This window comes from Camelina sativa, chromosome 5 (genome assembly GCF_000633955.1).
Source record: "Camelina sativa cultivar DH55 chromosome 5, Cs, whole genome shotgun sequence".
NCBI classification, from domain to species: Eukaryota; Viridiplantae; Streptophyta; class Magnoliopsida; order Brassicales; family Brassicaceae; genus Camelina; species Camelina sativa.
This window is the reverse complement of record NC_025689.1, coordinates 2,173,933-2,188,024: the sequence shown is the minus strand read 5'-3', so window position 1 is coordinate 2,188,024 and position 14,092 is coordinate 2,173,933. Positions and strand designations below refer to the sequence as shown.

Genomic DNA, 14,092 nt, shown 5'->3' with positions numbered 1-14,092 from the left:
TAATTTATTTTTGAAATAAAATATTAGATGGAAGATTCTGATTGGCTGAGAGAAGAGGGGGTGAACGTAAGTATTTTTCAATACTAGTATAGATTCATGCCAAACCCAATAATCATTTGTTTATTTAAAGAATTAATAAATCCATAATATGAAGTTACATAACGTTAATTTGGAGTTACATATATAACGTTTCCATCATTGTGCTATAATTTTGTTTTCTTTTACTGCGAAATTCAAAATCAAAACTAGACTAATAAATCCATAATATGCAGTTACATAACGTTAATTTTCTCAGAAGATAAAATGCGATCAAGTAAAATAAATTTTCAATCGCAATCACGAACAAGAACAACTGTTCACTCTAGAAAATATTGCAAAAAAGAAATAAATTAAAAAAGTCTGAATTGCCACGTTGTTAATATGCAAATGCCATTAAGTTGGCTTTTTTTTTTTTTTAATGTCACGGTTCTAAATGAGAAACGTTGTGCGATCAAATACTCAAAACGTTGTCCGATCAAAGGCTCAAAACGTTGTGCTAAACTTGGCAGAAGAGTAATAGAAGCCTAAAAATGCACAAAACAAAAACCATCGAACCCAACAACGTACGGTCAATAGAGTTTTCATATGCCAAGTGGGACATCCACGTGGAGACCCAATGACACTTGTCCCCTCTCTCTCTCTCTCTCAACTTATTTGGCTTTTTCGTGGATACTCACGCCCTGAGTACGTTCGATTGAAACAATTACAAAAAATCAAATACTAGTACTATATAGTGTACTTGTATTGACCTCTTTACCCCTTCTCATTGCTAATCGAGTTGTTAAGAGCTAATACCCAAATTAATTATATATGTATACAAAGTCATCTAATGATAATTAATCCTTATTACTTAAGCGTTCACAAGCATCATCATCATCTTATGACACCTAAGTGCTTAAAAGTCATATATTTTCAACTTAACTATTCTACTCAATAAAAAATTTTAATCAACAAAATGTTTTAATCAACTCCACCTTATTTTGTACTACACTATTTAATATAGTGGCCGTCGATGTGTTGTTGTATCATTATTCATTGTTGACTTTTTATACTAGTAACTAGTATTTGATACAATTCTATTACCGACATGGATACTCTACCAAAAATATCTCTCATCTCAAGGGTATTTTAGAACAGATACTCATTTTTTTCTATTAGCGTTCACGTAAATATGACGTCATATTCCTTATATTATTAATTATAATATTTTATTTTTCCTATATTTCTCTCTCTCTCTCTTACTATTACTTACCTCTCCTTTGCTCTCTACGCTGTTCATAAGCATTCTCTTTCTGTGGACGAAACTGAACCTGAGAGAACCAAAACAAAAAAAGAGCCAGAGCCAAACCCAGAACCGAGTGATAGAGATTGAGATTGAGAGAGAGCAATTTAGTAGAAAGAACGATTCGATTCATATCAAAGAAATGGCTCTAAAGCTTAACCCTTTGGTGGCATCTCAGCCTTACAAATTCCCTTCCTCGACTCGTCCGCCTATCGCTTCTTTCAGATCTCCTAAGTTCCTCTGCCTCGCTTCGTCTTCTCCGGCTCTCAGCTCCGGCGCCAAGTCAGTCTCTTTCTCCCATATACTTCTCTTATCTAGTTTTGATTCTCTCTGCCAACAAAGTATAATAAGAGATTTGGTTCATCTTTGTTCTGGGTTTTGCTTTGTTCTTTTTTGGGATATTGGATCTAGGGTTTTCTCTGTTTAGTTCATTGTTATTTACTTAACATTTGCTTAATCTCGACTGTGATTTCAATCAAAGTGCTATCCTTTTTCATCTGGGTTTATAAGAAACATGTAGCCATCCTCTGTTCTTGAACGATTCATTGCTCGTTTACGTTTTCTTTTATTGAATCTCATGTTGTTGACTGTTCCCTAGTAGTCTCTAGATTTATTCACGTTTCTCCTTAGATTGCTCCATGTATCAAATCTTTTACCTTTACCATTATTTAGATTGCTCTTTGATTGGTGGTTAGTTAAGATTAACAGTATATAGTCTTGTTCTAGTTATCTCCTGTATTGTATAGTGATGTTTTAGATTGGTTAAATCCTGATTTATTTTCGTGAGGAAAGTTTTGTTTTTTAATCTGGTTGATTTTTTGGCTTTGTCTTTTGTTACATTTAATGGTGAAATGCATGTCCACTTGTTGCTTACTCATTTCTTGAACGTATTACTTTACGTCTGTTTCCTTTTCTTCAAAGGCATTACGTTTGATATCACGCTTCTTACAGGGCTTCCTTTCTGTAGTAGACAGACAATCTTGCGTCTATGCATGCTTACTTCGTGTCCTCTCTCTCTCTTTAGTTTCCGTCCAAATTTTTTTTCACGCTTTTCTCTAATTCATTCACTCTTTTTCTTCTTCTTTGTTTCTTCCTCTCCCTGCAATCTTTCTTTGTGTTTCACATTGAACTCTGTCTTATGATTAAACATTTCTAGTGTTTGTTAGTCAGGAATCAGGATTGTGGAATTGTTTATCTTGAACGCATAGACTAATGTGTTTGGAAATGGAGATATGAATGCTTATCTAAATGCAATCAAATGTGTTCTTGTTTTTCTTTTTTTGGTTGTATATCAGAAATGGGACCTTTCTTGATAGTTTCAATGGGGAAAACTAGATTGCTGAAAATACTCTTTTTTTTTTGGTTGATGCAGGGAGGTTGAGAGTTTGAAGAAGCCATTTACGCCACCTAAGGAAGTGCATGTTCAAGTCTTGCACTCCATGCCACCTCAAAAGATCGAGATCTTCAAATCTATGGAAAACTGGGCCGAGGAGAACCTTCTGATTCATCTCAAGGATGTGGAGAAGTCTTGGCAACCCCAGGATTTCTTGCCTGATCCTGCATCGGATGGGTTTGAAGATCAGGTAAGAGAGTTAAGAGAGAGGGCTAGAGAGCTCCCTGATGATTACTTTGTTGTTTTGGTCGGGGACATGATCACAGAAGAAGCACTTCCCACCTACCAAACTATGTTGAACACTTTGGACGGAGTTAGGGATGAAACAGGTGCTAGTCCTACTTCATGGGCTATCTGGACAAGAGCTTGGACAGCAGAGGAAAACCGACATGGTGATCTTCTGAACAAATACCTTTACTTGTCTGGTCGTGTTGACATGAGGCAGATCGAAAAGACCATTCAGTACTTGATTGGATCCGGAATGGTGAGATTAGTTTCGAAAAATTTACATAAATTCTGGTTAATATGACTTCCTAATGCTTTAACTTTTTTTTGTTTTCATAGGATCCGCGGACAGAGAATAATCCCTACCTTGGCTTCATCTATACTTCATTCCAAGAAAGAGCGACCTTCATCTCTCACGGAAACACAGCCCGCCAAGCCAAAGAGCATGGGGACTTCAAACTAGCACAAATATGTGGCACAATAGCTGCAGACGAGAAGCGTCATGAAACTGCATACACCAAGATAGTTGAGAAGCTCCTTGAGATTGATCCTGATGGTACAGTCATGGCTTTTGCAGACATGATGAGAAAGAAAATCTCAATGCCTGCTCACTTGATGTACGATGGGCGCAACGACAACCTCTTTGACAACTTCTCATCCGTGGCTCAGAGGCTCGGTGTTTACACTGCCAAAGACTACGCAGACATTCTTGAGTTTTTGGTTGGTAGGTGGAAAATTGGGGAGTTAACCGGGCTCTCAGGTGAAGGAAACAAAGCACAAGACTATCTATGCGGGTTGTCTCCAAGAATCAAGAGATTGGATGAGAGAGCTCAAGCAAGAGCCAAGAAAGGACCCAAGATTCCTTTCAGCTGGATACATGACAGAGAAGTGCAGCTCTAAAAAGGACACAGACAAAAGAACCCTCTCTCCGCTCTCGGTTACTCATTTCATCAGTCTGCTTTTGAAATTGGTGTAGATTACTATGGTTTCTGATAATGTTCGTCGGTCTACTAGTTTACAAAGTTGAGAAGCAGTGATTTTAGTATCTTTGTTTTTCCCAGTCACACTATATGTTTTGGGTCATTGGTCCCTTCTTAGTACACTTTTGTAGTAGTTAAAAACAGTTGAAGTCTGGTCTGTACTCAGTTTTCTCTGTGGAGTTTTGTTTGCAGTTCAGGTTAGTTTTGTTTTTGTCTCTCCGAGTTTCTTCTGTTTTCTTAGACAACAACAACAACAACTCATGTGGCTTTTTAGCAATTTTGATAATCATAATGAATCTTCCATATAAATTTACAGTTATCAATCATTGGTTAAGATGTTTAAGATCAAGTTTTGATTTGGCACTGTTTCATATTCACATTTATAAGAAACTTGCTTCAGCCACGTCACGTGTAAAGGAGATTGATAATGTTCGTTAATGGGCCCAAATTTAAAAGCCCAATAAGGTAGTGTTTCACTGATTCCGCCATGGGAGGCGGTTGAAGCTCTAACCTATGAACTTGGGGAAGGAGGCTGTTCAATCTTTAATTTCCTTTCTACTGCAAAGTTAAAAAGATTCGAAATTTGTGCGTGAATCATCATTGTCATTGGAACAGAACAGGAGAAGAAACTGAGGTTGAAGTAGTAAATAAAGAAAATCCAAGTCGCCGGGGAAAATTAGGGCTGGGCAAAATAACCGATAACCAAATAACCGACCGAAACCGAACCGAAAAAAACTAAACCGAACCGAACCGAAATTCTTCAAATACCCGAATGGTTAGTAAAAATCTATATCCAAACTAACCGAAACCGAACCGAACCGAACCGACAATTAAATGGTTAACCGAAATATCCGAAAACCTAGAAGATATCAAATATTATATACTTAATATTATGCAAAACTATAAAATAAACTTAAAATATAAATTATTTCTAGATTCAAAACAATTAAATATTTTAAATAATCAATATATGTAAATGTTATTATTTTGAATTTACAAAGTTAAATACTATTTTGTAAAATTGAATCAATATTTTTCCCTTTTTTGTATTTTTGTTATTGTATATTTGGTTAATTTTGGTTATATTCGGTTAGTTTTGGTTATATTTGGTTTATTTGGTTAATGTTAATATAATTTATGTTAGTTATGGTTATTTATTTAAATAACCAAACCGAAACCGAACCGAAAGAAACCGAACCGAACTAAACCGAAATTTCATAAATATCCAAATGGTTACTATATTACTATATTCAAAATAACCGAAACCGAATACAACCGAACCGAAACCGAATGGTTAACCGAATGCCCAGGCCTAGGGAAAATAATGGATCAGACGGCGGAGGAGAAGATGGTGAGAGAGAGAATCAGAAAGAGAGTTAACGAAGTCAGTTCTGTATCTCAGTCTCTTCTTTCTCCAGTACAAGACCACATCAATTTCACCCTTCAAGTTCGTCTCTTTCTCTCTCCCTAGACTCAGTTTTATTTCTCCTAGTTGCTAAGTTCCTGAAGTTTGATTCTTTATGTCTACTTAGTTTGCTTAGTCTGAGATTTTATCTAAAGGGTATGTTTTGTGCTGTTGTGTTGATGCAGAAGGCATACTTCAAATGTGCATATGAGTGCTTTGATAGGTCAAGAACACACGCTGAGATTAGTCGATGTGCAGAGAGTTGCAGTGTTCCAATCACCAATGCACAGAACTACTTCGATAACGAGATGTCTGTGTTCCAAGTGAGTCACTTCTTAAAACTCTGTTTCTTGTTTAGTTAGAGGTTGATGCAGGGCAAGTTTTCAATTGTACATGAGTTTTGAGAATTTAGTGACCGTAGTGTCTTAAACTTTCGTTTTTCAAATGTGTTTATGAAGATAGTGTAGGTTGTTGTCTCCTTGATTCTCTATATTCCAGGACAATAGCTTAGTTTTGAGTACTAGAGATCACGTACTAATTCAAGTTTGTGTTTTGATTTTGATTGATGAATGTAGGAGAGGTTGAATAGATCTCTTGTGGTTTGTCAAGACAAGTTTGAGGCTGCTAAGCATCAGAAGAGTAGAACTGAAGCTGTTGATGGTTTGGAGCAGTGTGTGAACCAAACTGTTGATGTAGAAGCTGTGAAGACTCTGCCTAATCTCGTGGAAAGAATGAAGAAAGCTTTGTCAATCACAGACCTATCTCCTCCGTAACTATATTATAATAGCGACTCTTTCTGATTCTTTGAAATTAAATTTTATTTGATCTCAACAAACTCGAATACATTCCTTGGTTGGCAAAAGCTCACTTCATTAGCATTAGCATAACATAAATTATAGTAGTTCTTTATTCAGATAATGAAACGGAACAAGAAAACAAAGTGTTCTGAAGTTAAAGTAACCAAAAGAGCACTGGATCATACTTCTTGCTTAATAGTGTGTCGCTCGAGAGGATAGGCTTTAGATAGAGACCTATCGAACAAAGAGAACAATAATCGCAAGATCCGAAGAAACCTCCAAACTCACGGCGGTCATGTATTTCCGCAAGAAACTCAAATCTCTCAGGTCTTGTCCGGTCAGATTCCGATCCTGCACAAAGGACCTCGTGCTTTCCTTCGTTTGTATGAAACGTCAGAGAGGAAATATTACAGTTACGCATCTCTCCGCTAATGCCAATGACAAACTCAGACTCATGGTTCAGCCTCAACTGCAGGTTAGTGTCAAGTAACCAAACGAAATATCAATCCATTTCATTATTAGACTGACATAGTTTTTAGAGGTAAAAACAAGAGAGTTGAGTGAGACTTACAATTCGAGTACTTTGGTTTTCTTCGTCTGAGCCGTACTTTTTGGACATGACAAGATCTCCGTTTTCCACATATCCAAACTGAATGGATGTTACAGAAGAATCATCAAAGGTGACGAATATGTGACTTATTTTGTCATGGCCAGTTTCTTCCCAGTGATCTATCTTGTCATATTCTCCTAATGGTCCGAGTTTCAACACCACCATTTTTGTGGAAGATAAAGCGTGCTAGCTAGTGTGATTGGATACAGAGTAAGGCAAGGGGATATATAGGCGGACTCAGGGAACGGGATTGTGCAAGAAAACGATGAGTCATCTTTTGACTTGCTCTTTACGGTGTTCATGAGAATCAAGCGTAGAAATGTCTCCACTACATTAAAGAAAAGGGCCTCTTGTAAACGTAAAGATTACTCATTCACTCTTTGAATTCCAAGAGGCATTAAAGAACACAAATCATACAAGCCAATGTAGAATTCAACAGATGCCAAGTGAACAATCATCCGAGTAAAACAAATTAATAATTTAAAAATGAATATTTATTAGTTGTGGGTAGTCTCTTGTCGTTTAAGACTACTATTCTTGCACGAATGCACAACGAAAAAAATTAAAATATAATCCAAGATATTTTTGTAAAGGCATCTCAACTTGGAGAACATACCACATTTTGAGTTTGGTTTTGGGCTGACCTGAACTGTACTCAGTTTTCACTATGTCAAAATATAGTTCAATGACTCTCTTTCTCTCATTTAGGGAGAAAATCATTTTGCAATTTCCTACCCTAATCTAACAAGGCTTTGCAGAAGCCAATGTAAACATATGCGGAGTGGATTAACTCATTCGAATAAAGCAAATTAATAATCCTAATAAATATATTAATCTTTAATTTATAAGAGTGGTAGCTTAACGATATAACAAAAATGTGGCATTCCTCCATTAAAGAAAAATATAAAAACTCAAAACTTAATACTTAAAAAAAAAGACAAGAGATAGTGTGTTGTGTCATGTCGTTTAGGAGCATGCAAACGAAAAGGAAACTAATTTAGTCCAAGAGATATCTAAAAAAGGCGCCCCAACTTTGAGAATATCCCATCTTTGAGTTTAGGCTTACGACTAATAATGGGATTGACATGCCGAGGCATTAGATACTCAAGTGTCTGATAGTTAGTGCTTTTGGCTAGCCGGTCATCAGATGATTGGTAGTGACTGATCTTGTCTTCGAATTTGGGTTGATGAACCATGGCCTTGACATGATACCCATCGGTGACCTCATTAGGTAATTGATATCCAAGCTTCCCATTACGGTTGATTGTGGCGCCTAAAGGATCAGATGATTGGTAGAGAGTGAGCTGGTCGTCTTCGTCATTGGTGACTTTGTAGTTGGTTTTAACCCCATGTTGCACCTTGCTGGTCTCAAGGGGCTCAACTACGTCATTGAGAGTGGGCTTGTCATCGTACCTGGGATAAACATACATTCCAATCGATGCCAGACCGCCAAATTGGTTAAAAGACCCAAAGAAACCACCAAACTCACAATGATCACGAATCCCCACATCAATTACCCTCTCACAGCTTTTAGGATAATCGTCTATCTTGCAGTACGGTCCACATTTCCTCTGGTTAGTGTGAAATGTCAAAGACGTGACAAGTCCTTTCCAATATATCCCACTCAACCCAGTCACATACTCATCGTGATTCAGTCTTATCTGTGTACATTGCATAAACTTGCTTTAGCGTGGTAATCAGGAAAAAAAAAAAAACATGAATATATACTATTCCAATTAAAACTTACTATTTCGTTGGATGAACCTTCTTCGGACGAACCGTACTTGTCAGACACGTCATGACCTCTCTCCTGAAAATAGCTAAACTGAATAGATAGTACTCTATGTTCGTTGAAACCAACAACTATATTAGAGATCATGTTGCCTCCCTTCTCGTTCCAATTCTTATGAAAAAAATGTTTTGACCCAATCGGTTCGACTTTGAACATCTTCCTACTACGGGATTTCATTTCGAATATAGCAGTCAGAAGAATTAAGCTCTTTGCTGCTTTAAAAAAGAATTTGTTCTTATTGTGAAGACGATCCACACTTTATAGACAAGAGAAAGAAAAAAAAAGCTTTACATAATTTCTCTAAGAAAACTTCCTTAATCAAAATGTAAATCAACTTGGAAACGGTAAATTTACTAAATTCTAAAGACCGAAAGTGTAAAACTAAATATTATCCTTGATTGCATATATATTTGTTATTTACTTTTTACCTTATACATAGTTTCTAGCTGGTTTCTTTGCTAACAAGTTAAGATGCCGATCTTCCAAATATTTAAAATTATAAGCCTTTTTACCATCTCTAGAATTTATGAGCCAAATTGAGCTAAGGAGTTGAATAAGTTATCAGCCAAATCGGACGACATGAATGAGATTATATCATTAGCCATTGCTTCTGATCCACTAGTTCAGACGCTTCTTAGCAAACCAGCCAATGTTTGGATGCCGCTTATTACTGCCGGCACTGACGAGAGACTTAACTAGTTAACATCAATGCCTCTCTTTCTGGTGATGAATGAGCTTCCTAATGAGGATACTACTACCAACAAGACCAGCTCTTCTTAATCCCATTTTCCTTTTAATGAACTCATGTTGCAGGTTTCTCTTTTGAAGTCTTGTTTCTTTTATGTATTTCAACCAGTCCATGCTAACACTCTTTCTAGTGCTGGTCCGAGAGCTCGGTCCCATATAATTAAAGCTGAACCAACCACAATTCTTTTTCTAGGGCTAGTCCGAGAGCTCGGTGATTATATGAGGACTTATAACAAGATTATAATTCTTTTTCGCATACTCCAACTGTTTGAAACTTTCTTCAGTCATGTACAAGACCGAAAAGCAAAGAATGGAAACGTAGAGGAATTTTGTGTGTTTACACAAGTTGACACAAGGAACTAGACTGCTGAGTTTACACAAGTTAAAGTCATCATGGAAAAAATTGAAAATGTAATCATTATCTCCAACAATCAATTCGCAAAAGATTTTGTCATTTATAGATTTCGTTTTAAGTCAAAAGACACGGAGCACAGAATTGTAGAAAACTAAGACATTTGCTTCATTAAAGTAGCTACTTTATTTAAGATAAAACTCAACAGCAACTTGAACTAGGGTATAGTATTGAACACTTCCACAAGAAGTTGCTTAATCGATCGACCAGGTCGGGACTCAAATACATGCCAATCGAGATCATGCATACGTGGGATAACGACCAATTAGTCCAAGAGATTTCCGAAAAGGCGCTCCAACTTGGAGAATATCCCATCTTTGAGTTTAGGCGTACGACCAAAGGGCTCGACATGATAACCATCGGCGAACTCATGATCAGGCATTTGATACAAGTGTCCGATTGTTAGTGCTTCTGGCTAGACGATGATTAGATGATTGGTAGAGACTCATCTTGTCATCGAACTTGGGCTTATGAACGATGGCCTTGACATTATAACCATCACGCGTCCCGTTATGGTTGACTGTGGCTAAAGGATCATCATATGATTGGTAGAGAGTGGGTAGGCCGTAGTCGTCGTCGTCGTCGTCATCTTCATCGGTGTCGTCGTCGGTGACTTCGGTGACTTTGTAGTTGCTTCCAAGGGGTGTGTCATTGAACCTTGTAATGGGACACACATACATGCCAATGGAATTCAGATTGCCAGAGTTATCAAAGGACCCAAAGAAACCACCAAACTCACGACGATCACGAATCTCCACATCAATTTTCCTCTTATATTCGGCTTTCATATATATATCGATGATGAATATCTATCACAATACGGCCCGTGTTCCCCCTGATTAGTGTGAATAATCAAAGACGTTATCCCAAGACAATCAACTGCACTCAACCCGGTCACATATTCATCGGAATTTAGTCTCACCTGTATATTGCATAAATTTTATTTAACGTGCATGGTCGTCAGGGAACAAGTACAAAAGCAAACTATACATTGTAAACAACAATGTTAATTACAGAACCAAAAATATTTAGATTACACTATATAGACAATTATCATAAGAAGAAAATACATGAAGACATATTCTAACAAAACTTACTATTTTGTGGGAAACACCTTTCTCGGACGAACCGTCGGACGAACCGTACTTTTTAGACACGACATCATGACCTCCGTTCTGACGATACTTAAACTGAATACTTTTTATGGCTTGTTCGTTGAAGGCAAGATATATAAACGAGATCATGTTGCCTCCCTTCTCGTTCCAATTCTTATGAAAAAAATATTTTGACCCAATCGGTCCGACTTTAAACATCGTCTTCCTATTACGGAATTTCATTTCGAATATAGCAGTCAAAAGAATTAAGCTCTTTGCTGCTTTAAAAAAAGAATTTGTTCTTATTGTGAAGACGATCCACACTTTATAGACAAGAAAAAAAAAAAGCTTTACATAATTTCTCTAAGAAAACTTCCTTAATCAAAATGTAAATCAACTTGGAAACGGTAAATTTACAAAATTCTAAAGACCAAAAGTGTAAAACTAAATATTATCCTTGATTGCATATATATTTGTTATTTACTGTTTTACCTTATACATAGTTTACCTATTCTAGCTGGTTTCTTTGCTAACAAGTTAAGATGCCGATTTTCCAAATATTTAAGCTTAAAAGCCTTTTTACCATCTCTAGAATTTATGAGCCAAATTGAGGTTTGTGTGTGTGTGTGTTTCAGGTGCATATAGCTAAGGAGTTAGCCAAACTGGACGACGTGAATGAGATAATATCATTAGCCATTGCTTCTGATCCACTAGTTCAGACGCTTCTTAGCAGACCAGCCAATGTTTGAATGCCGCTTATTACTGCCGGCACTGACGAGAGACTTAACTAGTCAACATCACTGCCTCTCTTTCTGGTGATGAATGAGCTTCCTAATGAAGATACTACTACCAACTAGACCAGTTCTTCTTAATCCCATTTTCCCTTTAATAAATTCATGTTGCAGGTTCCTCTTTTGCAGTCTTGTTACTTTTATGTACCTCAACCAGTCCATATGCTAACACTCTTTGGCCTTTCTACTTTTCTAGTGCTAGTCCAAGAGCTCGGTTCCATATAAGCTGAACCAAACACAATACTTTTTCTAGGGCCAGTCCGAGAGTTCGGTGATTATATGAGGACTCATAATTCTTTTTCCGCATGCTCCATCTGTTTGAAACTTTCATCAGTCATGTACAAGACCGAAAAGCAAATAATGGAAACGTGGAGGAATTTTGTGTGTTTTTACCTTCCCACTGCTCTTTCGATATGTTTTCTTCACATTCCTTCGCAACTGATTTGATCCAAAGCAAAACTTCCTGTTGCAACAAGACAAAAATAAAAGACAGAGAAATTGTTCCCACCAACTTATCATTGTACCATAAAACTATCACACGTTACCTTTCCTAGACAATAGACAACAAAGACACTCATGAAGCTCTGACGTAAACTGAAGTACTTAATTAAACATATATTCAAGATATAGGCAATTCCCCCTTCATATAGCAGATATAAAACAGTAGATGAGCAACATCCAATAAAAAAAAAGACCAAAATCATGTTTGAAAAGTCCAAAACTTACAAAGCCAAAATTCAGAATCCAGTTAATGAAAACACTTAGATAGCTGACATATACCAACGGGAAAGAGAACAACAACCTGAATAAACCACATGTCACTACCACATGTACCACTTAAGAGACTTTGAAAAAAAGACTTATGACAAAGTTTAAGAACAAACTTGTGGAGAATCTCTCATCTGAATGCTTGGTGGGAAACACAAGAAACAGAGGACCAACAATAGCTAATATTAGATAAAGCAACCGCTAGGCAAAAAAGGTTTATGGATGCAAGGTAACCTGAAAGTTAAACTCTGAAATCATACGCACTTCCACAATTCTTTCTCTCAGAACCTCCCACACTGTAATCCCGGTGCCTAGACGATCTGCGTCAAAGAGAGACAGAGATGTTTGTCACTTATATAGAAAGCAAAAAAAAAATAATCGGTTGAGAGAGGAAGACAAATAACCATCCACCAAAACCATCACTCATCGATAAAAGGAAGAGGAAGAGCAAAACCCCAGAAGAAGTAGCACATAGACGAAGCTTTTCCATCATTGATTGATGATATAAACGTCATTCAAAACCTGAAATAACAGAGTGGAAAGGTAAAAATCGCTTGAACATATAAAAAAGAAGCCTTGAAGGATTCGATTTAGAAACCAAACCTCACAAGACCAACAAAAATTAGACCAACAACGATCAGTCAAAGCCATCACCGACCAATCGTAGGATCATCCTCCACAAATCTAAACCAATAAAACATAAACGACAAGTAACATGTAATTAGACAAAACCACCCAACTAAAGTGAAAAACTCAGAAGCAAATAGAGATGCGTTTAAACGTAAACCCCTGAAGAAAGAAACGTAAGGTATAAAACAAAACAACAAGTGAAAATCCAATGATCGGTTCGAAAATAAAAGAACAGAGCCTAGTTTAGGAGAATGTCACCAAGATACTGTACTAGAGAGAGAGGAACAAAACCGTTGAAGACGTAACACAGAGAAGAAGCGTGTTCATCAAAGCCATCATCCAAAACCTTAAAGAAAAAAAAAACAGAACAACAAGTTAGAAACAAAACCCTAGAAAAGAACAAGTAAGTTAAAATCCAATGATCGATTCAAAGGAAAACATTAGAGACTAGTTTAGAAGAATGTCACCTCCAACGTAACGACCGAGCGAAGATACTGTACTAGAGAGAGGAACAAAATCCTTGAAGACGTAACATAGAGAAGAAGTGTATCCATATCAAAGCCATCATCATTGATTGATAAAAGCATTATCTAAAACCTGAAAAAAAGAACAGAACAACAAGTTAGAAACAAACTCTAGAAATAAAAAAGCAAGCAAGTAAATTCCAATGATCGATTGTAAAAAACACCAGAGACGATCGAAGAGACTGTGATGGAGAGAGGAGTGAGGAAGAAAAAAAAAACATAATTAGGAAATTGAGACTGAGAGAGCATTATTACATAGATGAGGTATGAAGGCTATTGACGGTCGAGATCTGATCATGCAATTTTTAACGATGAAGATTAAAGCTACAAAGTCGGTAGTCAAACAACTTTGACTCTTTTGTCCAGCTGGCAAATATCCTTTCTTTTTTTTTTGTTCTTTTACAAAATTTCCTTATTTTCTTTCACAAAATTTCCTTTTTCAAAAACTAATTTGGTAAATTTAAAAGAGACCGTTAGAGAGATTGTAAACTATTTACTTTTTTTGTTTTCTCTTTCTGTTTTTTTTTTTTTTTTTTTTTTTTTTTTTTTTTTTTTTTTTTTTTTTTTTTTTTTTTTTTTTTTTTTTTTTTTTTTTTTTTTTTT

At 36.4% G+C, this 14,092-nt stretch overlaps 4 protein-coding genes and 1 pseudogene across 5 annotated transcripts; 2 read left to right on the top strand and 3 right to left on the bottom strand.

Moving 5' to 3' along the window:
• On the top strand, positions 1,272-4,136 carry LOC104784970 (stearoyl-[acyl-carrier-protein] 9-desaturase 7, chloroplastic). 2 transcript variants are annotated; one of them, XM_019245653.1, is made up of 4 exons: positions 1,272-1,603; positions 2,694-3,198; positions 3,279-3,797; positions 3,853-4,136. In XM_019245653.1, the coding sequence occupies exons 1-4, from the start codon at positions 1,464-1,466 to the stop codon at positions 3,913-3,915; spliced, it is 1,227 nt and encodes a 408-aa protein (XP_019101198.1). In that variant the 5' UTR covers positions 1,272-1,463; the 3' UTR covers positions 3,916-4,136. The 2 variants fall into 2 exon arrangements, with proteins under 2 accessions (XP_019101198.1, XP_010508383.1); XM_010510081.2 differs by having other exon boundaries at positions 3,279-4,136.
• On the top strand, positions 5,240-6,196 carry LOC104784969 (protein FAM136A-like). Its single transcript, XM_010510080.1, has 3 exons — positions 5,240-5,366; positions 5,510-5,647; positions 5,900-6,196. The coding sequence occupies exons 1-3, from the start codon at positions 5,244-5,246 to the stop codon at positions 6,095-6,097; spliced, it is 459 nt and encodes a 152-aa protein (XP_010508382.1). The 5' UTR covers positions 5,240-5,243; the 3' UTR covers positions 6,098-6,196.
• On the bottom strand, positions 6,276-7,064 carry LOC104788788 (jacalin-related lectin 24-like). The gene is made up of 2 exons (XM_010514568.2): positions 6,693-7,064; positions 6,276-6,590 (listed from the first exon to the last, which is right to left on the bottom strand). The coding sequence occupies exons 1-2, from the start codon at positions 6,894-6,896 to the stop codon at positions 6,276-6,278; spliced, it is 519 nt and encodes a 172-aa protein (XP_010512870.1). The 5' UTR covers positions 6,897-7,064.
• LOC104788787 (jacalin-related lectin 24-like) lies at positions 7,745-8,700 on the bottom strand. Its single transcript, XM_010514567.1, has 2 exons — positions 8,479-8,700; positions 7,745-8,392 (listed from the first exon to the last, which is right to left on the bottom strand). The coding sequence occupies exons 1-2, from the start codon at positions 8,698-8,700 to the stop codon at positions 7,745-7,747; spliced, it is 870 nt and encodes a 289-aa protein (XP_010512869.1).
• Positions 10,057-11,019, bottom strand: LOC104788785 (annotated as a pseudogene).